This window comes from Polypterus senegalus, chromosome 12, assembly GCF_016835505.1.
Source record: "Polypterus senegalus isolate Bchr_013 chromosome 12, ASM1683550v1, whole genome shotgun sequence".
Lineage (NCBI taxonomy): Eukaryota > Metazoa > Chordata > Cladistia > Polypteriformes > Polypteridae > Polypterus > Polypterus senegalus.
Window position 1 is genome coordinate 150,192,363 of NC_053165.1, and position 27,608 is coordinate 150,219,970.

The following is a 27,608-nucleotide window of genomic DNA, read 5'->3' on the forward strand; positions in this document are numbered from 1 at the left end:
TTTATCTGCTTGATGGTACACTATGTTACTTTCTTGAAATAAAATGAATAAAACATTTTTTGCCCATCAATCTCTACTAATAATGACAATGTAAAAACATGTTTTTAGAAAAGTTTGTGGATGTATTAAAAATAAAAAACTGAAATATCGCCGTCATAGAAGTATCCAATTTTGCCATATATGCCTAGCAGTTGTATTCATGATGTCTACTGTATATGTGAATAAAATGTATCACAATTTAAGATGTGTTTTTCAAAAATACTGTACATGTAAAGTGTCTCCGAGAGGATCCATTGTGCCACTGAGGTATAACCCAAACCCAGTAACCCTAATTATTTGGGTTTGTCTCAGGTTGGACTGCTGACATAAAGTTATGTTAGTAATTCTATTATTAATCAAAATATAATATCTTACTTTTAGGATTATTTGACTTAAATATTTGCTGTATCATTTTGCAGTGTCAGAAGTAATTTGTGACAGTTGAGTATCAGCAAGAGTGAAAGGGAAGGTCTAGAGGACAGTAGTGAGACCAGCTGTGGTATATAGATAGATAGATATTTTATTAATCCCAAGGGGAAATTCACAAAATGCAAACTCCACGCAGGAAGGACCTGGGAAGCGAACCCGAGTCTCCTAACTGCGAGGCAGCAGCGATATCACTGCACCACCCTTAATAAAGTCATGGGTTGGAGACGGTGGCACTGACCAGAAAGCAGGAGACAGAGCTGGAGGTGGCAGAGTTAAAGATGCTAAGATTGGCATTGGGTGTAGTGAGGATGGACAGGATTAGAAATGAGGACATTAGAGGGTCAGCTCAAGTTGGGAAACAAAGTCAGAGAGGTGAGATTGTGCTGGTGTGGACTTGTGCAGAGGAGAGATGATGGGTGTATTGGGAGAAGGGTGCTAAGGATAGAGCTGCCAGGGAAGAGGAAAAGAGAAAGGTCTAAGAGAAGGTTTATGGATGTGGTGAGAGAGGACATGCAGGTGATGGGGGTGACAGAACAAGATGTAGAGGACTTGAAGAGATGGAAGAAGATGATCCGCTGTGGGAACCCCTAACGGGTGCAGCCAAAAGAAGAAGAATCATTTTGCAAACAGTATTGTGGTGTTTGTCTTCTGGAAGGGGTTATTTAAGTTCTTTTTTTTTGTTTGTTTGTTTGTTTGTTTTTGTTTCTTATCCTGGTGTTTTGATTCTCTAATTATACTATCGGTTGTTACTTCATTATTTATTGAAACTGAAAATGAAAATAAATTTTCACTTGAATAGTTTCAAAAGCTCTGCATTAAAGGAAATATGTGTTATCTGTTTGTAATTAAAATCAATACAAATATTAAAAGAAAAAAAAAAAAAAAGGAATTATCAAGGCCCTGTGGAATTTTTGATGCCTTTTACACTTTTTATTCCTGGAGCTTGTCCTCCATCATGCTTTCCAGGGCCACTTCCTGCCCTTTTCACACTGAAATGAATTAAGTAGGCTTGTTAGTGGATGGAAGGAATTTTATTCAAAAATCTACACACACCCCAGTCTGACCCCTCATAAGTGGGCCTGGCACTGTGTCTAGCTGGTGTGTTTAGTCTTACAAGGTTGCTGTCATCTTGTTTTTGTCCTCTGTCCTGACAATCAAAATCCTCTTCTGCCTCAAATAAGTTAAGTACAGTAATCCCTCGCTATATCGCGCTTCGACTTTCGCAGCTTCACTCTATCGCGGATTTTAAATGTAAGCATATCTAAATATATATCACAGATTTTTCGCTGGTTCGTGGACTTCTGAGGACAATGGGTCTTTTAATTTATGGTACATGCTTCCTCAGTTTGTTTGCCCAGTTGATTACATACAAGGGACACTATTGGCGGATGGCTTAGAAGCTACCCAATCAGAGCATGTATTATATATTAACTAAAACTCCTCCATGTTATAAGATATGCTTGATTGTTTGCTTGTCTCTGACTCTATCTCACCCTCTCTGACATTCTCTGCGCCTGACGGAGGGGCTGTGAGCAGAGGTGCTGTTGATTGTTTGCTTTAATCTCGCTCTCTCTCTGACGTTCTCTGCGCCTGACGGAGGAGATGTGAGCAGAGGGGCTGTTTGCACAGAGGCTGTTTGCTTAGAAGATACTGACGCTCCTCTAAAAAATGCCGCGGCAAACTTAAAAGCACACGTATTGATTTTATGATTGTTTGCTTTTCTTTGCGAGCGCTCTCTTTCTCCCACTCTGAAATTCTCTGCTCCTGAAGAGAAGACGATATATTTGCATTCTTTTAATTGTGAGAAAGAACTGTCATCTCTGTCTTGTCATGCAGCACAGTTTAAACTTTTGACTAAAGGGTGTTATTTCATGTCTAGAGGGCTCTAATAATGTTAACAGTGTGGGAGAGTTTATAAGGGCTTAAAATATATAAAAATAACTATACAAACATATGGTTTCTACTTTGCGGATTTTCATCTATCGCAGGGGGTTCTGGAACGCAACCCCCGCGATCGAGGAGGGATTACTGTACTTTGAAATGTTTCATCTATTTCCATTATAAATACCTTTCACTATCTCTGTTACATTTCTTTGAATAAAAAATATGGCAGCAGTACACAACAATAGTATAAAATGCGATTCATATTTTTCAGTACAACAGAGTATGGATTCCCGACCCTGAAAATGTCTGGAAATCGGCTGAAATCACCAAGGATTATAAACCAGGGGAAGATGTGCTTGAGATACAGCTAGAGGATGGAACGGTAAGAATCCATCCCATCCACTCACAATATTAGCCATATTTGAAATGAAGTGGAACCATTTAAGTTGTAGATTGTCTTGTGTCTCTGAGAGTTAACAGCCAATCAGGGATGTAGAACATCAACAGCCAATCAAGAAGAGGAAATGCTGCTCAGTGCTACAATAGCAACATCTGTATTGTGTAAAAAGGTGTGGAACTATAACAGTGGTTAACACTGCTGCCTCACGTCTCTGTTATTCTGGGTTCCAGTTAAAACTTGGGCATTGCCTGCATCTGGGTATTCCAGTGGGCAGGTTAAGTTATTTGGTGACTCTGTGTTGACCCTGTCGGTTGGTGGGTGTTTGTGCATTAGTGGGCACTGCAACAGACTAGCACCCTGTCCAACATTGGGTACTGCCTTACAGCTTATATTTTGATACAATCGATACATATGAAAATTAATAAATTGCTGATGAAGAAGTATCGTAAGTGCTACAATGAAGTCCTCTTCCTAAATAAAAAAAGTCTAAGTGTATTTTGTAGGAAATCAGATATCCTCTGGATCCAGTATCCCAGGCTTTACCGCCTCTCCGCAATCCTGATATCCTGGTGGGCGAAAATGATCTGACAGCTCTCAGCTACCTTCACGAACCAGCCGTCCTACACAACCTCAAAGTGCGCTTCATGGAGTCGAAGCTCATCTACACCTACAGTGGTAAATATCAAACCTTGCTAAGGAAGATCGCGCTTATGTGTGGCTCAGTAATGAGTGGTAAAAAAAACGCAAGGATGCAGGTGAAGTGTTTATGGATGAGTGCAGTGATGTGCGATCATTTACTTCTAAATCTCTGGGCGTAGGCTTACTCATGAATGCTCTGTTTTACTATCTTTTCCTTTTATTCTCCTTCCCTTATTTAATATATTTAAATAAACTTAAAACTTTACACATTGTGGTGAGGAGACAACACCTTGGTGAACTTTCATGTTAGAAGCTATGTAGCATTTTCAAACATGTTTACTGTAGAATAACACTATACAGTATTTTAAAAAGCTGTATTTTTAATATGTTGATATTTTGTAAATATGCCTGATTTGTTTCCTTCTTTAGGTATTATTCTTGTAGCCATCAATCCATACAAACAGCTACCGATCTATGGGGAGGCCATCATCCATGCATACAGTGGTCAGAATATGGGAGACATGGATCCTCATATATTTGCTGTTGCAGAAGAAGCTTATAAACAAATGGCCAGGTGATGTGATTGATCATTTATAGCTGGGGATGAGTGTTGTAATGTGGTGTCCTCTGACTGTATGTTTTTTTTAGAAATAAAAGTATTGGGGAGAACTTTGAGCATGCTATCAAATTTTTGTAGCTTAATTGCTTAAGTAATATATAATATGATGCCGGCATACAGATTATTAATTTTTTCCCCTGTGGTTCCTGTATATTACATTGGCATAATCTGAATCCTGAAAACATATTAGAAACAGAAAATTAGAACTTTTATAATTTATTGATTCCAGTTGGTATCTGTCCAGCTTTACAGGGCTATCATTTAAAGCATCCTTACATCTTGCATAACGGTTTGGCTTGGTGTGTTATCGAGGGATGAGTTACACTTAACATGTTTGTTACTAAGGTTGCCTATTTCACACACAAACAGATCCTACTCACACAACTGCGTATCACCCAGTAGTATTCCACATATGATCCCATCCACATAAATATGAATGAATGACGTGTAGCTGCCTGTCACTCCTCAGTGCTCCACATACAGTAGGGACTCACTGTCTCTGGCACTAGCATATGTACAGGTGTCCTCAAGACATGTGAAGGCTTTATGTCAGAAGGTATAAATAAACTGCCCAAATCCAGCTATGCAAAGCTTGTAGAGACTTCGCAAGAAGACTTAATTCTGAAATGGCTGCCAGTGTATGCTGAAAACATGGCTTCACTTTGTCATTTTGGGTTATTGAGTCGAGTCAAGTCAAGTTAGGGAGCATGCACTGGTACAGTGGGTTGCCGCACCCACTACACAACGAAACAACTCAGGATCCTGGTTGGCAACCCCCCCAGGTAGACACGCAGTCCAGTCCCACCGTCCAGAAATGACTCTCTATCTGCCGCAGTCAGGTGTTACGTGGGCGACCCATTGGCCTGGTCCAGCCACTCAGGTCCTGAACAATGAGGATCCTACGAGCCGGATCACCCTCAGGGAAAAGTGCCACATGGCTGTAGTGCCGTAACTGACACTCCCTCACAATGCAGGTAATGTGCCTCATTCGGGACTCCATGAGCAACAGAAAGTCAAACCAGCGGTACCCAAGGATTTTCCATAGAGACACCGTACCAAAGGAGTCCAGTCCTTATCTCAGGTCACTGGATAGCATCCATGTTTCGCAGCCATATAGCAAGACAGAAAACAGCAGGACTCTAAAGACTTGGACCTTCGTCCTTTTGCATAGATATCAGGAGCGCCACACACTCCTTTCCAGCGACCTTTCAATCTGTCTACTGACTTCATAGGAAGAGTCACAAGAGACATGAATGTCACTGCCAAGGTAAGTAAGCCTCTCGATGAGGTCGACACTCTCTCCGCAGACAGACACACTGCTGATGGCTGTGCCCAAGATGTCATTAAAGGCCTGGCTCTTTGGTTTTTATCAGGACACTCGCAGGCCCAGACACTCAGACTCCTCACTCGGTCTCTCGAGCGCCCTGATCAGAGCCTCCAATGACTCCATGAAGATCACAGCATCGTCAGCAAAATCAAGATCCATGAATCTTTCTTCATCAACAGATGCCCCACAGCCCTGCTCAGCACCCAGTACATACAAGCATTGAACAGAGTAGGAGCAAAAACACACCCCTGACGAACCCCATTTAAAATGAAATCTACATCACATTTAGTGAGTAGAATGTGAAGGTACCTGAATATTTTCAGAATCCACTGAATATCAAGATTGCCATTGAGCTGGTTTTTAATTTTATAGGCTAAAATGAGGGGAGAGGTCAGCATTACATCACAGTTTGGTAAGGTAAAGAATGCTGTCCTCATGCAATAGAGCTTATGTGGCATTTTGGAAAGAAGTCAACCTCAGAAATGACCTTTCATTTCATTTCACATCACACAAGAGGCAAAAGGCACTAAAATGTGAGCGCTTCAATACACAAAACAACCATAGGGTGAGATATACAACTTAAAAAATGTCTGGAGTACACTAAAACCTTGCTGTCATTCTAGGGTTAACTAGATGGGTCTTGAACCCCTGTCATTCTGCCAGGCACTAAGAGCAAACCTTGGTTACATAAGAGAGAAAAAAAAAGTTACTTTTGTGTAAGTGTAGTAAATTAATAGCAGAGACCATGGAAAACCATTTATTACTGTAATTGAATTCTATTTCTTTCATCTTAAGATAAAGCATTTATTTTTTGCACTGCTGCACAACGGTGTGAGACATTCGAGGTTCACGACATGTGAATGGGAATCGGATATTTCATTCAAATGATTCCCTTTGGTGTTATTGACAATACTCTTTTATTCAAGTGCCATTCTGTTTATCGTTTTTCTCTTATTTCCTTTCTTCTTTACAATTATAGGAACAATAAAAATCAGTCTATTATTGTTAGTGGTGAGTCTGGAGCTGGAAAGACAGTATCTGCAAGATATGCAATGAGATACTTTGCCACAGTTAGCAAATCTGGAAGCAAGACGCGTGTGGAAGATAAAGTTCTTGCATCCAACCCAATAACAGAGGTATGAAAACAAACCTTCAGTGGTACGGTGGGATTTGGAAACTATACCAAATGCTTGAATTCCTTATGAGGTAAGGTGATAATATGGAGAGGATATTACACAAGAGGTGCTATCACTGTCTTTCTTTATCTCTGTTTTAATCATATTATTATAGCTTCGTCTGTGCACACATATCCTAATTATAAAGGTGTCATTTGGCTACAATTTCAGTAGTGTGGCCTATTTGTAAGGTTTTGGACTTTAATGTTGGTGTTTAACCTTTACTGAGCAACACTGCAGAACTATAAGCACAATTTTGATGTACAGGTTACTTTGGATGGTGAAATCCATCAAGTGGATATATAGAAGTGTGTGCTGAAGATGCAGCCGGGCTTAACTGAACTTCCTGTACAGTTGTACCATATTTTGATGTCAAGTGCAGAACGCTTTTGTGAAATTATGATTCATAAAATATGGTTAGGGTTATGATTAGGTTTCAAGGTTACCACATCTAAATACAATTTTGTGTACAGTTCAGGGAAAACTTTATGATATTATGTGCCAGATGCAGTAACGTGGGCAAATTGATACTGCTACCTACCAGAGTGTTTTATTTATTTGTATAGTGAGGAAGTCCACGTGCTTTGGGTCCGTTATAATAATTACCTTGGAGATTTTTTTGACGCACCAAAGTATTTTGATTTCCGTCTTAAACCTGCCCCTCCCACCCCACTTGCGCCACCCGGCAAAATCCATTTCCACACTTCATAAATGTATCCTGCTTCTATGCTTGACTGCAGCAGTCCAGTCTCTCTACTATTTTTTTTTTTCTTAGAATTTATTTCAATAGCCCCAACATAAAATATTTTCTGTTGTTTACTTTTAAAAATATGGAAAGTAAAGGTGCAACTTCCAATGTGGGTGCATCCCCTAAAAGTAATGAGTTTCTTGTTAGGTTCAACTGTGTTGATCTGCTACTTATAGACAAGAGTAAAAATCACCACTTTGTCCTGCATGTTATGAAAGAAAATGACTAGACATGATGTGATAGATTTGTACGTGTAAATGAAAGGGCTTTCTATTTCAATTATTTAGAAATGCAGTACCAAAAATGTTTGTGCTTCTTACACTGATGGGAACTGATGAGACTGTCAGATTTGAGTCACTTAATTTAAAAGGAAAAATGCAATTTGTTAAAATATTGTGGATAATTAACATTGATATAATGTCATTTGGCTATATTCCAAAAGCATGAACCTAATACACCAAACCACCCTCATTTCTTAAACACTTGGCAATCTAAGTTTGTGTATTGAGTCTGTAGTGGCTTGGGGCAATAGTGTGAATTCTTTGGAGCATTTGCATAGTTTGGAAGTAGGTTTGCTAATGAAACAAAGCTACAGGTTATACAGGACTGACATCTCACCTTAACGTTTTTGGTGATACTGTTAAGATGATGCACTTTCGACCACAAAGCTGCTAGTCAATGAGCAGGTCACTTAACTTTCTTGTACTGTAGTACTGGGGTGTTGTACCGTGTTAGCCATTATGAATGTAGAGAAAAGCCAAGCAAAATGACACCTTTTATTGACTAACTAAAAAGATTACAATATGCAAGCTTTCGAGGCAACTCGGGGCCCCTTCTTCAGGCAAGAAAGCTTGCATATTGTAATCTTTTTTGTTAGTCAATAAAAGGTGTCATTTTGCTTGGCTTTTCCCTACTTGTACTGTAATTGTAGGAAAAAAAGTGCATATCGGAAGTAGTAATGTATCCTGATCTTAAAAAAATTCCTCAGATAAAGGCACTAGCTAAATATACTGGAGTAATAAAACAAACACAGATCTTCCAGACCTCAAGGAAAATTCAACTTGATGGAAAATTTGATCCCCCAATTTGTAGACTATTGTTCTTTTTAGCCTCTAGTTAATTGACTGACAGAACGCTGCTTTGGCTTTCGGTGCTTAGCACCATCAGTAAACACTCTTGAGAATAAGAAGGGCTGTGCTAGCAAAAAAAATAAAATAAAATAAGTGAAAGTTGATTCCAAGGTGAAAGATAAAAATATATGAAGCATCCTCTTTGTCTGTCGATTCTAGTATTTGACAGTACTCATAATGTGTTGTTTTATTATATTTTTATGTCTTGCTGAAACCAGGCAATTGGCAATGCTAAAACAACAAGAAACGACAATAGTAGTCGTTTTGGAAAATATACAGAAATCAGTTTTGACAGGAGGTACCAGATTATCGGTGCAAACATGAGGACTTACTTGCTAGAAAAATCCAGAGTGGTGTTTCAGGTATGTACTAATAATGGATATCTAACCACTATCCAGCTTTATTTGTTTGCAGCCACTCAGTACTCATTTCTTTGATTTATCTATTTATTTTTATCTCCCCTGATCTATGAATAATCTTCTAAAGTCTGAGAATGAAAGAAATTACCACATATTCTATCAGCTCTGTGCCTGTGCGGACCAACCAGAGTTCCAGAATCTGAAGCTGGGTAAGGAGCCTAAATTCTGTATTACTGTATAATATAAACATAGTTTATTAATGAAGAAAAGTTATGTTTAAATTCATTTTTATATTGATTAATCTTTTTTATGGCACATTATACAAAGTACTGTACATCATAAAGCAGATATGTCTAAAGCTGATGTCACATTACGAGACTTCTAGGCATAGGGTATGTCAGACATGCCCACTGCATTTGCTGATCTTGTCTGCAGACCATGTGAGTTTACTCAACTGAAAATCACTGCGCATGTCAAATTTAGTGACTGTCTGACAGCTTTCCAGCACAGTCATGCTTGCCCCTTTGCTAGACAATCAATAGTCTACTACCTGACAGAGTTGGTGGTGTACGATCAGTTAACAGGCATGGTATGGTCTGCCTCAATCTCTGCCCTTTTTCTTTTTCCATTCTGTACAACTCCTGTACAGAACTGTTTTAAGATCTTATGTTGAAGTGCATCTGACAATTTTTAGTTACTTTGCTTTTATATTATTAAACAGAAGATCACTGTCATCTGACCTTCTGGCTGTGTTATACTGTGCATGTTAAAGGAGCTGTTGGTAAAATTGCATTTTTTCCCCCACACAGGCAAAGCAGATGAATTTAAGTACACCAGCATGGGTGGAATGACATACATAGACGGTGTGAATGACAAATCTGACATGGCCGAGACTCGCAGGACCTTCTCACTGTTAGGTAATAAGACCACATGTATACTCTTAACAACTAACTATTATACTGTTTAAGAACAAAAATACACTTACTAAAATATACTTACCATATGAATACATAATGCCCAGGTATGGGGCAGGTGGCCTTTGGTCTTAAATCTAACAGACCGTGACCGATGTCAACACCCACAGGCAAGGGAGTCCCTTCGTCATGGGGTTTCCGCCTTACCCAGAAGTGCTTACAGACCATGTGTGTGGAAGATCAGGAACTAAAATAAAATGGACTGCCTACCTCTCATCATGGAGCCAGAGTTGTGGAGGAAGTAGGACAAAGCTTACGAGAGGAGCAGAGGAGGCAGTGACTGAATGAGGGAGAAGAAGACAAGAGTTGTGCTTTTACGTTTGTGCCCAAGCCTTTGTGTTGGGTGTTTGGGGAGCTACAGCGCCCCTTGGTGTCCACGAGATATATACACAAGGAACGTTCAAAAAGTTTCTATACTTTTTTCAACTGTATTTATTAAGAATTTCAAAAACAAATTACATCACTTTTCTACATAGTCACCTTCCTTTGCGATGCAATTTTCCCAGCGTCGTACCAACTTTTTAATTCCCAATTACTGCTCCTCCCGCCTTAACTGTTTCCAACGAAAGTGCAGAAACTTTCTGAATGTCCCTTGTGTGTGTGTGTGTGTGTGTGTGTGTGTATATATATATATATATATATATATATATATATGCTTTTTCTTTTTTTTTTTTTTTTTTTAAAAGGTATTCTACTCCATTTGTGATTTCCTGAAATTAAAACATATCAAAGGTGGTGTAAGAGGGGGGAGGGCTGCACGACACATTTCAAGAGACAAGCACCTCAGATGAGTAAAAGTAGATTGCATCAGTCAGTAAATCGCTTAAAATAAAATTTTATTACAATAAGATATGAGACTTGTGTATGTATGTATTGTGTGTGTGTGTGTAAATATATCTCCCCAAACACCCAACACAAACAAGCTATGACACCAGTGTAAAAGTAGAAAGAGTTTTTATTGTGGGTAACTCTTCTCACTAAGTCTTTCCCGTACTGCAACCACCATACAATACACAGTTAAAATGAAGCACTGTTCTTCTGTTTGTCACTTGGTCACTGCTGCCTCCACTCCTCCTCGCAAGCTCTGTCCATCTCCTTCCCCCTCTGGCTCCCAGAGCTGAGGCAGCTGGCATTTTTTATGTAGCATCTGGGAGTACTTCCTGGCAAAGTGGGAGCCCAACAAAGTAGAGTTCCCTAGTTCCTACAGCACTCACGGAACCCAACAGGGCTGAGTAGGCAGACTCTCAAGTCCCATGATCCTCTCTCTCTCTCTCTCTCTCTATATATATATAAAATGTGTGTGTATAAAACACATGTGAATTGTATACTATATACATAGTTGTATGTACAGTATGTGTTCCTTGTCTGCCTTATTGTTGGTGTATTATATTAGTAAATGTGTTATCTAACTGTTTGCACTGCAGCATGTATCATGTCACAGTCTGTGTTTGGCTTGCATGTTCTACCTAGGTTTCCGTGCTTACTTGCTTTTTGTTACATTACTTTAGGCTTGAATGAAGATTTCCAGATGGATGTCTTCAAGGTGCTTGCAGCTATTCTTCATTTAGGCAATGTACACATTAAAGCTGTGAGTGATGAGAAGTCGGCTGTTAGTGTAAGTGATTAAACCACAGGCAATTTTTTACTTATGATGTTGTGATTCTGCTTTCAAAGAGTTAATATGCTGGCAGTGGCATATGATTCAATATTGAAGCTGAAAATGCCTTTAAAAGACTTTTAAGAGTGTAGCTAGTTATATTTATAGAGCCATGAACGGGCATTTCTCTGTACACATGACTAATAGGTCATCAGAATATCTATAGAATTTTATTTAATTGCTCAAATTTTCTCCCACTATCTAGTGAAGTTCTGCTGCGGCCATTAGCAATTTTGAATAATTTTTTTAAATTTTAGTGCTAGACTGATGTCCTGTTCCTCCAGTTAGTCCTGTATGGCAGGATTAGTAAAGTTTCCTGCCTGTTGGAGATATTGAATATAAGATATCCAGGACTTTACAGCTGTTATTGCCTATTCATCTTTTGTCTCCTTCAAAGAAATTTGTGATATTTTGGTGGGAGTTTGCCACATTTTGATTGTCGCTGCTGAGGCAGAGTTATAAAACCCTAGAAATTATCCATTCATTCTTAGACCTGTTTAATCTGATTCATGGTTGTAGGAACGGTGTTAGTAAAACAATGTTAGTAAAATGCTGTAGATCAGAGCTGCTCCTTAGCATCCAGCATATTTATCATTAATATTTATGTATTTAGCAGATGCCTTTATCCAAGGCGATTTATAAAGCAAGTCCTAAAACATACAAGAATGAAGTTGCAAGCATCAAAGCAACAGAGAACAAGATAAAAAAGTGAGCACAAGGGAGTAGAACTACTATATAGTTATACCTACAACTAGACAAAAATCAGTATCCTAAACTCTCTGTCAGTACAACAGCAGCTATCCTATAGGGGAGAAGCTAAACAGATCCAAAATATTTAATGACAAAGTGCATTTTTCAAAAGATACCTAAACACAATTCCTATGTATATATTTGTTATAGTATTTATTTGTTTGTTGAAATTTTTTAAAAAGCCAATTTTTTTCTGTTGAGGCAAATAAAGTTATCTTGGTTGTGATCAAGTGGACAGAGCACAGTAAGCTAGGAGGGATATTAAGGGCACCAACCTGGCAACCCCATTTAATTTGCTAAACAAAACGCAATAGAAAGGGTGTACACAGACACAAACTGTCACTGGGAACTCCATCCGTGTTGAGGGAACTGTTCAAAATGAAATGTCACCTTCTGGTGTCTGAATGGAAGAGGCGGAGCCTGCTCTGGGTGTCATGTGCAGGGCTGGGTGTGTTTTACATAAGTAAGTAACAAGCTGGTTAGCTATGCAGGTGATACCAAGCTAGGTGGATTGGCAAATAATCTAGAATCTGGTGAATCATTACAGAGAGGCTAGGACATATTTGTGGCAGATGAAATTTAATGTAGGTAAATGTAAAATATTACTTGTAGGAAGTAAAAAGTTAGGTTTGAATACACAGTGGGAGGTCTGAAAATCAAAGTACACATTATGAGAAGAATTTAGGAGTCGCAGTTTTGTTCTCCAGGCTACAAAAAGGACATAGCAGCACAGGAAAAAGACCAAAGAAGAGTGACTAGGCTGATTCTGGTGGGATGGGATTATGAGGAATGAACAAAGTCAGTTTAAGCAAAAGAAGATTAAGAGAGAGGCATGATTGAAGTGTTTAAAATTGAAGGGAAAAAGTTCAGTAGATCGAGGCTGTAATTTTAAAATGAGTTCATCAAGAAAACAAGGGCACAGTTTGAAACTTGTTAAGGGTAAATTCCTCACAACAACATTAGCAAGTTTTTCTTTACACACTGAACCATTGACACGTGGACTAAGTGACCAAGTTGTGAGGTATAGAAGGACTTTAAGGACTTTCAAAACTAGATTTGATGTTATTTTAGAAGGATTAAGTGGATATGACTGATGAGCGTTGTTGGGCTGAATGGCCTGTTCTTATCTAGATTGTTTTCTCATCCCAGAGTGGTCTTGCTTACCTCAGCAGGGCAAGGAAGGTCATCCCTAGGCACACATGCTTGACTCTATCTGTCTGTATGTCTGTCCTCATATTGCACAATACAGTTGTTTATTTAATTATTTAAAATACTCTGAATTATACAGTAACCTTTTGTACTTTAATGTATTATAATTGTACATTTGTGACTAATAAACTGAACTTGCTTTTTAATTTTAAAGAACAGCTCGATGCCTTTCTACTTATGTTACATATTTACAAGAATAACCCCTGTCAAAACCTACAGTACATTAATTTTTCTTTTTACTTTGACACCCAGTTTGTGTTTATCTTCTCTGCAGCTCAATGACCAGCACCTGAATCTGTTCTGCCAGCTTCTGGATGTCAATATTGAAGGAGTATCTCGTTGGCTATGCAACCGGAGCATCATCACTGCCTCTGAGACCGTAGTAAAGCCGATGCCAAGACATCAGGCTGTCAATGCCAGGGATGCACTGGCCAAACAAATCTACTCTCACTTGTTTGACTGTATCATCGACAGAATTAATAAGGCTCTACAGTTTCCTGGCAAACAGCACACTTTTATAGGTGTTCTGGACATTTATGGGTATTAATCTTTCTACACTACGTTTTGTAATGATGATGCCAATGAATCTTCCAGTTGTCCAAAACAAGTGAAAAGCACATTTTGGCCAATAAATGCACACCATGATTATAAATCTGATACACGATCCCTGCAGATCTGTATAAAAATGTAGACACTAGAAGGGTGACCCACTCTGAGTTGTACTGTATGTGGAATACTAATTGTAATTGTCAGAATTACTTTATATAGGTGAGAGCTTAAGTATTGTATAGTTTGTTTCTGTATACTTTCAAAATATTAGTATTAATGCATAGAATAACATTCTCAAACCCACCTCATCCAATTTATATCCTGACAAAATAACAACAAGGCATGGGCCACCACTTCACAGGGAGGTAGCCCACTATGGAGTCCACTCATATGTACACCTTTGCCAGGCCTTGCAACCCTGTCATTAAGAGGCAAACGCATTGAAAAGTTGGATTTTATTATTTTCGCATCCTTTTACTTCATCACTTTGTTATCCAGTGTTGGAAAAAAGATGTTCTGTTCTATGACTATTTAAAGGACTGACACTTTAAGTCATAAAAAGTTTAGCAGTAAATAAAAAGGAAATGCATTGCCTTCTCTAACTATCATAGGAAACATGATGGCAACGTGCACTACTGCCTCACAGCTCTTAAAGTCCATCCATCCATCCATTTTCCAACCCGCTGAATCCGAATACAGGGTCACGGGGGTCTGCTGGAGCCAATCCCAGCCAACACAGGGCACAAGACAGGAACCAATCCTGGGCAGGGTGCCAACCCACCACAGGCTCTTAAAGTCTGGAATCTGATCTTGGTGTGGACACTAACTTTTTTTGGAATTTTTATGTTGTTCTTGCATGGGTTTTAACAAACTGGAATTTCGAAATTGGTCCAGTATGAGTGATTGTTGGTGTGTTAGAGACTGACATCTTGTTTAAGGATGGCTTCTGCTTTGAACAGCTGAATTTCCCTTTATAAGTATGAGGTAGAATAAGCTGTTTTGGATAGAATTACTGTTTTTAATAGTTGTTCTTTACTTTCTTTTAGCTTTGAAACTTTTGAAATAAACAGCTTTGAACAATTTTGTATAAATTATGCAAATGAAAAGCTGCAGCAGCAGTTTAACTTGGTAGGTACTGACCATCACCTCAACATGTTTTTTTTTTTTAATTCCCCATCGTTTTGTTCTATTCATCTGAGAGAACATCTGTGTTCTGTGTTACAGCATGTGTTTAAACTGGAACAAGAAGAGTACATGAAGGAGGATATTCCATGGACACTGATTGATTTTTATGACAACCAACCAGTCATTGACCTTATTGAGGCTAAAATGGGTATTCTGGATTTACTGGATGAAGAATGTTTGGTAAGAATCATTCCCCATGTTTAAACCCTATAAGGCTTTTATGTAAGAAACATAGAGATTGTGTTTAAATACAATGGCACATCAGATTGCCTGTACAAGATTTCTTTGAATTTGAAACACAGCAGGCATTCTCATTTCTGAAAGTTCATGTTAAACTTAGACATTCATTATTTGAATTTTGTAATTAAGTGGCAATTTCTAAAATGTACAAAGGATTTGTAATTTTATGGACTGTATGTTATTTAGGTTTAAAACTTAAGTTTGTGGGGTCAGTCCTTACCTCTGATTTTCAGCAGTGTGACCCTCACAAGACTGTCTTTTGTCCATGTCATACTATTCTCAAAGTTACTTAATCCAGTTTAGGCTCTGGAGGCCTACAGCCTATCCTGGCAGCCCAGGGAAGAAGACCATCACAGATCCTCATGGTCATGCTGTAAAAAAAATCAATAAATAAAATTCAGACATTTTAGTATATATAAATAATTATAAAACAACTTTTATAATGATGGCTAAAATCACATAAAGGAGGTCAAAAAACACTAAATGGAGAGATTAAAAATAAACAACAAGGAAGGGATGAGCATAGAGTTGTCAGTATAGCAGAAGACAACACAAAGCCTTAGATTTTCTCTAGGCCTATCTCTGATGGTTGAAGCACTGTTTAATCATTATGTTGGCTCACCCAGTTGCTCAAACCAAAGGCACAATATCAAACTCATTTATCTGACCTGTCATTCTTTCTTCCTTCCTTTCTTCCTTTCTGTCTTTCTTTCTCCAAGTACTTTTGCATCTTTTCCATCCCATTGGTGAAATCTTGCCTCACCTTGTCTTACAACTTTAGATTGAGTGTTTCATTTCACTTGAGACGACTTTTAACCCCATCCTGGGGGTCAAGTATGGCCAAGCCCCAGAGTAATATCTATTTTAGGAACAGGGAACCTCCTGCTAACACTAACGCTGTCCACGTACCTCTAAGAGTTCATTTACCTTAAAAGACTATGTCTCTTGCTACTGTCTTTTCAAGCAGCTAACTTGACCCATGTCCTTGATATCTGTACGTTGCCTTTATCTGCCATTTAGCTTTCTAGCTGTAATCAGCCTCTCTCTAATTTGTATCACTATAATATACAACTCAACACCTTTTGAAATGCAACTGTGGTGGAAATTTATACGCATCCACTTTCTAAGCTGCTCATCCCATTTGGAGTCATAGATAACTGGAGTGAAAATGGATGTATAAATTACCCTGTCCAGTAGGGGGCATCAGTCTACATTAAGGCAAATATAAACTCACCCACACCTTCAACTGTGGGATGAAAGCAGTAGACTCTCCAGAGGAAATTCTCTGAAATAAGGAAAGAATATGCAAACTGCACACAGAAGATACCCCTGCTGGGAATGTATTTATGGTCTAAGTAATGTGAGACTACCAATCATGCTACCCAGATGAAATTTGTATATCATGTAATTGCACACTATTATTTAATTAAGAGTGTCTATTCTAGATATATTACTGGCTTATTTTGTAAAATGTAACACTTTTTGTGTATTAATTTTCAAGAATTTATTCCCTATAATATGTTTTGGTCTCTTAGAATAATACTGTAATACTAGGGTGTTGTACCGTGTTAGCCATTATGAATGTAGAGAAAAGCCAAGCAAATTGCCAATAAAAGGTGTCATTTTGCTTGGCTTTTCTCTATATTAGAATAATACTAAAAGAGATTTGAGACGTTCATTGGTGTCTTTTGGCAATATCATGGCATCACCATCCCACACTATAGAACAGGGGCTGTAGCTTCAGGAATATTCCTTTAGCCTATTCAGTGAAGTTCTTCCTGTCTGGTCTGATCTGTGCCTAACCTGTCTCTCTCTGATCTGATCAACTCATGATCCTAGGCTCAAGTCCAGGAAATGCCACAATAAATCATTATAATGCAAATACAGTATGCTCCTGTGTCATCCAAAAAAATAAAAAAGATAATTTCTAGCATTTTATACTTTCCACAGTTTCCTCAAGGGACAGATGAGAACTGGCTTCAGAAGTTGTACAACAATTATCTGGACAAGAATGCATTGTTTGAAAAGCCAAGAATGTCAAACAAATCATTTATAATTCAACACTTTGCTGATAAGGTAAAAGCTTTAATTTGCAATATTCATTCTTTTCTTTACTCACACAGTATCTTGTGTTTATATGTATACTGTATAATGTGCATTTATGAACTATACAGAATGTGCATTTACAGTGGGATGCAAAAGTTTGGGCAACCTTGTTAAAAGTCATTATTTTCCTGTATAAATCGTTGGTTATTACGATAAAAAATGTCAGTTAAACATATCATATAGGAGACACACACAGTGATATTTGAGAAGTGAAATGAAGTTTATTGGATTTACAGAAAATGTGCAATAATTGTTCAAACAAAATCAGGCAGGTGCATAAATTTGGGCACCACAGAAAAGAAATGAAATCAATATTTAGTAGATCCGCCTTTTGCAGAAATTACAGCCTCTAAACGCTTCCTGTAGGTTCCAATGAGAGTCTGGATTGTGGTTGAAGGTATTTTGGACCATTCCTCTTTACAAAACATCTCTAGTTCATTCAGGTTTGATGGCTTCCGAGCATGGACAGCTCTCTTTAACTCACACCACAGATTTTCAATTATATTCAGGTCTGGGGACTGAGATGGCCATTCCAGAACGTTGTACTTGTTCCTCTGCATGAATGCCTTAGTGGATTTTGAGCAGTGTTTCGGGTCGTTGTCTTGTTGAAAGATCCAGCCCGGCGCAGCTTCAGCTTTGTCACTGATTCCTGGACATTGGTCTCCAGAATCTGCTGATACTGAGTGGAATCCATGCGTCCCTCAACTTTGACAAGATTCCCAGTCCCTGCACTGGCCACACAGCCCCACAGCATGATGGAACCACCACCATATTTTACTGTAGGTAGCAGGTGTTTTTCTTGGAATGCTGTGTTCTTTTTCCTCCATGCATAACGCCCTTGTTATGCCCAAATAACTCATTTTAGTTTCATCAGTCCACAGCACCTTATTCCAAAATGAAGCTGGCTTGTCCAAATGTGCTTGAGCAGACCTCAAGCGGCTCTGTTTGTGCTTCCTCTGCATCACTCTCGCATACAGCATCTCCTTGTGTAAAGTGCGAATGGTTGAACGATGCACAGTGACTCCATCTGCTGCAAGATGATGTTGTAGGTCTTTGGTGCTGGTCTGTGGGTTGACTCTGACTGTTCTCACCATTCGTCGCTTCTGTCTATCCGAAATCTTTCTTGGTCTGCCACTTCGAGCCTTAACTTGAACTGAGCCTGTGGTCTTCCATTTCCTCAATATGTTCCTAACTGTGGAAACAGACAGCTTAAATCTCTGGGACAGCTTTCTGTATCCTTCCCTAAACCATGATGGTGAACAATCTTTGTCTTCAGGTCATTTGAGAGTTGTTTTGTGACCCCATGTTGCTACTCTTCAGAGAACATTAAAGGAGGAGGGAAACTTACAATTGACCCCCTTAAATACTCGGATTCACCTGTGTATGTAGGTCAGGGGTCACGGAGCTTACCAAGCCAATTGGAGTTCCAATAATTAGTTCTAAAAGTTTGGGAATCAATAAAATGACAACGGTGCCCAAATTTATGCACCTGCCTGATTTTGTTTGAACAATTATTGCACACTTTCTGTAAATCCAATAAACTTCATTTCACTTCTCAAATATCACTGTGTGTGTCTCCTATATGATATATTTAACTGACATTTTTTATCGTAACAACCAACGATTTATACAGGAAAATAATGACTTTTAACAAGGCTGCCCACACTTTTGCATCCCACTGTATATGCACACATACGCTTTGGTGGCATCATGCAGATTCTGATGTGAAGAGTGCGTCCTTATCACTATCCTGAGTGTACTTTGCCTTCCTGACTATTAGAGGTCCTCATGTAAATGATCTTTACAAATTTCGCTGGATCCAAGGCACTGAATGTTTTATTATTTTTCTTGAAAACTATCAATTTGCTTTTTACTTAAATATTGCTCATCACAAGATCTTTATGACAAGTAGAAAAAAACAAAAGACAATTCAGCCTTCACTGTAGATTTTGGTGGGTATCTATATGACACTGTGCTACATTTATTACACTGTGTTTTGGTATAATATTTTAATAACCTAATATATATATTTTAAGAAAAAGGTTTTAACTCCAAACATGTTTACTAAATTCCTTCCTTTTTATTGCTTACTTACTTCTTTACCGAACATAGGTTGAATACAAGTGTCAAGGATTCTTGGAGAAGAACCGAGACACAATGTATGAAGAGCTAATTGGTGTTTTGAGGGCTAGTCATGTACGTATTCCATTTTTAAAATGTTTTTAATTTGACAATAAAAGAGGGAATTTTTCCTAATTGTATTCATTTGGCGTAAAGCAGGGCAGAAACTTGAAGTGTTAATCATTGCTGCTTAATGCATCTATTATGTGAGCCAACCACAAGTTTATTTATACTTGTTTGAATTGTTGCGTAGGCATTGCTAAGTTTAAAGAAGTTAAAGATGAATTATTGATTTATACTTTAAGTAAAGAAAGTCGGGTAATGCTTGGGGCCTGATGAAAAACTGCATACTTTAAAACATACTTGATCCACTGACCTGCTTTCCTTTAAATATTTGAGGTATTCCATTTTAATTTTCACTCTACAAAACTCTCTGCCTTGTTATAGTAATCACATATTCTTAATAATACATAATCATTTTTTGTTTTATGAACACTACTGTAGCTCCATCTTTTAGCAAGCTTCTTTCAAGAAGATGAGCCGACATCTCCCTTCAGGAAGAGCATCACGTTTAAGCCTGCCAGACCCTTAGTTAAGCCCTCCAATAAGCAGCTGAAGACAACAGTTGGAAATAAGGTACACAAAAACCTGCTAGGCTGTATTTGATACACCATTTATTTGCGTGTTGTAGTTTACAATATGCATGCACTGATTTGTGTTTAATTGTTAAATTGATAATAACTATTCTAGTTAAATTTGTATTCTCCTTTTAGCCTGCTTCCTCTAAATATTCCTTTTGTTTACTGTATGTAATTATCACTATACGTATATTGATATCTCTCAGTACCAATAAGTTAAATATGCACTGTGAATAGCAATAAAAAAACTACACACATAAATGTGTATAACAATATAAGGAAGAAAGTATAAAAAATAATGCTGCTCTTCAATCTTGATGTTAATGGATAGCAATCATACAATCCAGGAATTTCATGGTGCCACTGGGTTGCAAAAACGGCTTCCGAATCTTCTGTTCCACACGCATCACCAAGAGGGCGACATTATGTGTTTTGTATTTTTGATTGTTGATAGCGATGATGGTGGATTATTAGGGTGTGATTTTTATACCTGCTAGTGGAAATTTCTTCACAAGGGAGTACATCTATCTTTGTCATCAGCTGGGACTGAACCTTGCTGAATAGTAATTAATTGATAATCATCAAAATTAAAAGGATGACTTCACAGCTGCCTCACAGCTCCAAGACACAACATTTGTCTCACTGCCCTAACGATATCTGTGAGACATTTTCTCTGTTCTTTTCTGCATGGTTCTGTCTCCAGCAGTTTCCAAATTTCAAAGACAGGCCAACCAGGAGACTGAACATTCCGAATTGGTCCAAGCTGGGAGTGTGTCTAAATCTACCTTTCGGCAGTTAATTTTTCTGCCTTGCACAAGTACTGTCAAGACAGAGTGCAGTTACTTGTGACTCTGCTTTGGAATAAGCAGGTTTGGATGGATGGAATGAAAAGGGTGAATAATTATGATCAGTGCTTTTTCAAACACGTTATATCCTATCCTAGAAAAAGGTGCATGTCTTAGCAGAATCAGGTACGTGGCAGGATCTCAGGATTCAGTCACATGTACACACACTTACTCACTCACTCACTCATGAAGGGCCAGTTTAGAAAGTACACTTAGTTTAATGTGCATATCTTTAGCATGTAGGTGGAAAACTTGAATATGAAGAGCAGACCACTCGGCAGTGGAGAGAATGTGGAAACAGTACACCTACAATAGTCCGACTGTGCTTCAAACCCAGAACTTTGCAGCTGGGAGGCAGCATTTCTAACCATTGCATCAGAGTGCTTTTCAGCAGTAATAACGTAAATAAAATATCTACTCTAAGTTGAAACCTTAACATAATTTTGCAGATAATTTCAAAAAACCAATGACAGAATATTTTTCTTTTAAAAAGTTGAGGTGATCGGATTTTCTTCCCAGGTATGCAGAGGAATTCCTCTTGTCTGCTTGGCCCTTTCTCTCTCAAAACTAGCTCCTCTGGAGTAATGGTGTGAATGGCATCCACCTATCATAAGACACATAGGTAGCCAACAGTTTAACTATTGTATTTTTTTTTCAAACAGCATACATAGTTCTCTGCAATCCCCTCACTATTCTGTATTTATTATTTTCTCCATGTGTAATAATATTCCATCAGGTATGCAAACTTTTGCCCTGAAACCAAGCTTACGTCATACCCTAAAACTGCATGAACGTGCATAAAGGTTCTGCAGCACTGTAAATAGATGTTTCTCGAAATACTAATAAATAAATATAGCATATATATCCACTAGATGGCGGAATTGGATCACTATTTTATCTTACTGAAATTGCTTGTAAGAAATGGCACTTGTTTATTTAGAATGTGAAACTTAACAATTGACTTTCCACATCAGCATTCCTAAATTTTAATAAAAATGTCAAGTTCACACGAAGTAATAATATTTAAAAATGAAATTAAAAAAATATTAAAAAATGAAATAAAAAAAATGTACTCTATGTGGAATAGGGTTACCCAGACACATCCCTGGAGCCAGGCCCGGTGGTCAGGCAACTAGCATAACCTGGCTGGGCTCAGCCCACAGTGTGAGTTAGGGTCGGGTGCGATGCCAGTTTAGTGGCAGGCATAGGTGGGAAGGGCCTAGACAGACTAGACCCCTCTGATAAGGAATAGCCTGAAGTGGTGCAACAGGTGGAAAAGTACCAGCTAGATATAGCTGATATCATCTTCACTCATAATATGGGTTATGTAACTTATTGAATGGAGGTGGCCACTCTCCTCCTCCGAGGTTCTGATGTGTGAAAGAACTCGGGCAGGTTGGGGACACTCACAAGCCCCATCTGCTTAAAGTCTATGGAACTGGAGTTTTCTCCAGTGGAGGACAAGTTTGCCTCCGTGTGGCTGTTAGTCACAGAGAAGAAAACTCTGACTATTGTTTGTGCAAATGCACAAAATAACTATTCTGAGTATTTAGCCATCTATGAGAAGTTTGGTGAGGTGCTTGAAAGGGTGCAGTGTTCTGACTTAGTAGTCTTATTTGGGTGACTTCAATGCTCATGTTGGGAATGAAGGAAATACCTGGAGAGGCGTGATTTTGAGGAACTGCCTGCCAGATCTGAACCAGAATGATGAGTTGTTATTGAATTTTTGTGCTTGTCATTGTTTGTGAATTTTCTGTTTGTTATAGACAATCCAAGACGCTCATAACTGTACCTGGTATCAGAGCACCTTGGGCCAAAGGTCCATGATAGACTTTATAGTTGTGTTGTCTAGCCTGAGGCTATTTGTTTTGGACACTATTGTTTAAAAGGAGTGGCAGGGCTGTCACCACTTGGCAGTGAATTATATTTAAAGGGGTGTAAGCTAGATAGACTAGGGACGCCTAAACAAGCAGTTGGGATATTCTAGGACAGGGGTGCCCACACTTTTTTGAATTGCGAGCTACTTTGAAATGATCAGGTCGAAATGATCTACCTACATTAAAAAGTTATATATATATATATATATATATATATATATATATATATATATATATATAAATATATAAATATATAAATATATATATATATATAAATAATACACACACACACTGAGTATACTTTATACATAAAATATATGTTGTCGTACCTTGCATAACTGAATAACCTTTATGGTACAATAACAATTCAATACATTTATGGTCACTACAGTATTTGGATTTAATAATCTTCATGTGGGAAAAGTCTGACTTGTATAAATAAGTAAAGCCGAATAATGCAGTCAAGGAGCTTTTGAATTCAGCCGAGTGAAAGATGACGGCTGTCCGATTTAACTGAGATTTTAGTTCCCTCTCCTTTCTCTTTCTCAGATCGCTTTTCGGAAGGAAGTCAGTTTCGTAGTTTTTATGAACAGTTCGAAAGTGCCTTTCCACATTTTCCTTCTTAGGAATAGCAATGATAGATTGACGCATCAGACAAACGCACTTTGATTGTAACATTGTGAGAAAAAAATCCTCTTCCAATTCCACATCCAGCCCATACCCTCCCCAAACAATTTTTTTTTAAATCCCTTCTTTAGTCGATATAAATTGGAAGGCTAACTAGATCACTTAGATAGCCGGAGTTTTGCAGTAGCTCGTGCGTTTGATCGTGCGTGCGGGATGACCAGTGTGTTAGAAGAGAAGAGATCTCAGACTGGCCGCCCTGTATGTCAATCAAGCTGCAAGTGCCATATGGAGGATATATGATTTTTTTGGAATGTAACTCGATCTACCTGCACTACCTTTGCGATCTACAGGTCGATTGTGATCGACGCCTAGGGCACCCTTTTTCTAGGAACATTGGGCTGAGGACCAATTTGAAATAGGAAATTAATCTCACAAGCTTTTAGGAATGTATGAGGAGAACAAAAGAACCCAAAGGAAAACTCATTCAGAGGCAGGGAGAACCTGTGCACTGCACATGGAGTGATGGTAACCTTAAACTAGCAATTGATATACATCAGGTTAACAATGAAGGAGAAAAGAAGACTTGTAGTAACAATACTGCTGAAGAAAATAAACCTCTGGGGTGTCAATGGTTACTTGTGACCGACAAAGTCACCGTTTTGATGAATTAAGCGAACCGATTGCTCTTCCTTTCCTGAGCATGCTACAATTTCATACATATTGCATATTTGGCTGTCATTACCTAGGACAGTGATGGCGAACCATTTAGAAACCAAGTGCCCAAACTGCAATCCAAAACACACTTATTTATCGCAAAGTGCCAACATGGCAATTTAACCTGAATACCACCTACAACTGAACACCAGCATAACCAAGGAGCTGGTGGTGGATTTTAGGAGGTCCAGGCCCCTCATGGACCCCGTGATCATCAGAGGTGAGTGTGTGCAGAGGGTACAGACCTATAAATACCAGGGAGTGCAGCTGGATGATAAATTGGACTGAACTGCCAATACTGATGCTCTGTCTGTCTGTCTATCTACTGAGCTTTTATTTTAGAAAAGCCACTCATACATTAACATCTTTTGTCTTAAAAGAAAAACATAATAACGGAGCTTTCAATGATACAAACAACTTTTTGTTGAAAGGTAAAAGTTTGCATTCGGTATGCTTTTGAACAATTAATGTGCTTTTTGCTGTTGTATGCATGCTGATAATTTGTCTAACGTTGGCTCATACTTTGTAAGCTTGAGAGCAACACATGCAGCACTCAGGTCATCTGTTAGTCTGTTTCTGGTGTCAGATTTGATTTAATTCAAAGATGAAAACCGCTGCACACAAGCATAAGATGTTCCAAACAAAGTAAGGAAAGCAATCTCAAGTGCCTTCATTGACTTAAGATTATTTGGCAGAGAATTCCACACTTTAAGGATTTCATTTTCATAACTAACTGTGCTGTCCTTTGTCATCCCTTCGATCCTCTCAAGTGTTTCACGCAGGTCTTCCCTATTAAGCTCCGCCCCCAAAGCTTCCATTATATATTACGGGGTCGTGGATCAGGTGTGGCGATTAGCAACTCCCGGCAATAATTACAGATGCGGACGACTCCTCACCTGTGCGCTTAAGCGAGGACTGCCCGCATCACAAAGCTCCCGGAAACCGCTCCGGCCACTCTACCATAACCCCCTTTAAATTATCTGTTAAAACTGGCCTTTTCAATTTTGAGCTGTGGACCCGCTATACCACATCCCCTCCAACCCCACCACGGGAATCACAGGCTCAAAAGGCTGCAGTCCGTGCCGCACCCTCAAGCAGCATGTGTGCCGCCCGCCTTACCCCAGACAGGAGAGGAAGGACGCGCTCCCATTGGGCTGCTGGGCAGAGGGGCGGGCGATGTGAGAAAAGTCCTCCTGCGCGCGTGAAGAGGGGGACCGGTGAGGGGAGCAGCCCGGCCCCGCATTCCTCTGGCTTTATAGTAACGAACTCTGTGCTCGGGCGACGGCGCGCATGCCCACTGAGAGGGCTCTGCGTGCCCCCTTTGGCACGCGTGCCATAGGTTCGCCACTACTGACCTAGGACAACGAATAAGACCAAGATACAGTAAAACTGCTCTACAATTCAAGCAAAGGCACACTAAGTTGTTTGGTCAGTGTCAATCAGTAAGTTAGGTAATGTAGACATTATTTAAACCTTGAATGATTTCAAAGCGCCGTGCTGTGGTAAGATAAATGATATAACATCTGTTATAGTTCCTAAAGCTCCTAAGATTTACTCTGCTGTAGCATCTCACAACAGTTTGCTTCTTCCTCTTATTTTGTTTTCCAGTTTCGCAGCTCTTTGTACATGCTGATGGATACCCTAAATGCCACCACACCTCATTATGTGCGATGTATAAAACCAAATGAAGAGAAGCTCCCATTTGAGTAGGTTGTCAATTTTATTTTTATTTTTACTTTTTTTTTTTTTTTAACATGATCCAGCTTAAGCCTTCCAGTGTTTTAAATTATTAATTTTATTATTTAATAATGAAACCGTTGGTATTTATAAACTTTTATGAAGTGATTAATAAAATTAATTTCAAAGAGTTGAATGATGTTTGTTGAAAGTGTATTTCAGCTCAGTGGTCTAGTTCCATACCATAATGCCTCCAGTTCAGCCACAATCTCACCTCCCCAACACTGTACTGTACTGTACTGTCCGGTACATAAAACACAAAACATTAGACATTTGAGCTTCTCTTCTGCTTATGATTTTCAAGACCTGCATTTTCCTTATTCCTCATCACTGCTTTATATGCACTAGCTGTGCTGCCCATCTAAGACAGCCTGAAATCAACATGGACCTGAAGTAGCATTTCTCTCCCCTGATTTGATTCCATTAGTGTGGATTTCGTGTTAAGTCTGAGTCTGTTGGACTATGTGCTCAAATGTAGCACTGAGTGCCCCATGCTGACCTGTTATCTCTGTCATGTTCCAGATGTTACGTTGATAGTCTCTGACACCAGTGACCCTGTAATGGGGAAAATGTATCTATAAATGGATGAAAGAATAAAAATATATCAACAGTACTGGAAATGGTGTCTTAGAGTCACCTCTAATGTTTACTTATTACTGTAAAAAGATGAAGAATGAGTAAAACTTAACCTGTCGTATGTATTGTGGATATGGGAAACTAACGGACTGGTAGGCTAAAACTTCATGGGCATTACTGCTCATTAAAAAGTAAATAAAGAGAATCGAGAAATGTATTTGGCTTTCTGCACATTCCCACAAAGAGGCTGAATAGAAGACAGAATCAGAGAGTTATCTTCTGGTACTAAGGCTTTAAATGAATTTACTGTATACTGCTATTATTATTATTATTAATGCATTTTATTTATATAGTGCTTTACGTAAAATGAATGCATTTATGCATTAAAATAGCCCAATCTATAACATTTAATACTAAATTCACAACTTGAAATATGTTATCATTAATAAAATAGTAAAGATTACAAATTGTACGTACAGTACATACTGGCAATCCAAGAAGTGTGGCTTCTTGATTTTTACCTGTTACAGAGGAGTGAAACCTCTTTCATTGATATTTAGAAGAACGAGAATTAAAAATGGATGAATGGAGGGGGACAGATGCATGGGTATGACATACTAATGAACAATACTACAAGTACACATTCCCTTTTAACTTCTTAGGATAACTCGCCCTTTTTAAAGGCTTTATGTACTAGCTTTTACCCTAACTTTAGGTTACTTTATGAATTGGATATTTTACCTAAAAGGATGTCTTAAGCCATTGTGCATATGTTTTAAATTTCTGCCATATTGCCCTTAATTAATTCCTGGCTGAGTGCACTTTTATATGTTTGCATTGTAACAGGTATGATTCCAAGAGAGTTGTGCAGCAGCTCCGAGCCTGTGGTGTGCTTGAGACGATCCGGATTAGTGCACAGAGTTATCCTTCCAGGTGAGATCTTGCTTTCCATCTATACTGCAAATTGATAGAGTAGCTCCTGTCTATCTGTCTATGTATCTATTAGAGAGTACCTTACATACTGTATCTGTCTGTCTATCTTTTACTATATGTA

The 27,608-nt window shown here is 38.6% G+C and overlaps 1 protein-coding gene across 1 annotated transcript in view; it reads left to right on the top strand.

Moving 5' to 3' along the window:
* Positions 1-27,608, top strand: part of myo5c (myosin VC) — an 86,952-nt gene that overhangs the window by 11,127 nt on the left and 48,217 nt on the right. Inside the window, exons 2-17 of the mRNA XM_039770309.1 lie at positions 2,624-2,734; positions 3,256-3,427; positions 3,821-3,965; positions 6,317-6,473; positions 8,609-8,752; positions 8,877-8,958; positions 9,559-9,666; positions 11,232-11,338; positions 13,614-13,879; positions 14,935-15,016; positions 15,113-15,253; positions 17,264-17,389; positions 19,532-19,615; positions 20,045-20,176; positions 25,850-25,947; positions 27,401-27,487. Coding sequence (XP_039626243.1) covers positions 2,624-2,734; positions 3,256-3,427; positions 3,821-3,965; positions 6,317-6,473; positions 8,609-8,752; positions 8,877-8,958; positions 9,559-9,666; positions 11,232-11,338; positions 13,614-13,879; positions 14,935-15,016; positions 15,113-15,253; positions 17,264-17,389; positions 19,532-19,615; positions 20,045-20,176; positions 25,850-25,947; positions 27,401-27,487 — 2,042 coding nt within the window. The remainder of the gene's footprint in view (positions 1-2,623; positions 2,735-3,255; positions 3,428-3,820; positions 3,966-6,316; positions 6,474-8,608; positions 8,753-8,876; positions 8,959-9,558; positions 9,667-11,231; positions 11,339-13,613; positions 13,880-14,934; positions 15,017-15,112; positions 15,254-17,263; positions 17,390-19,531; positions 19,616-20,044; positions 20,177-25,849; positions 25,948-27,400; positions 27,488-27,608) is intronic.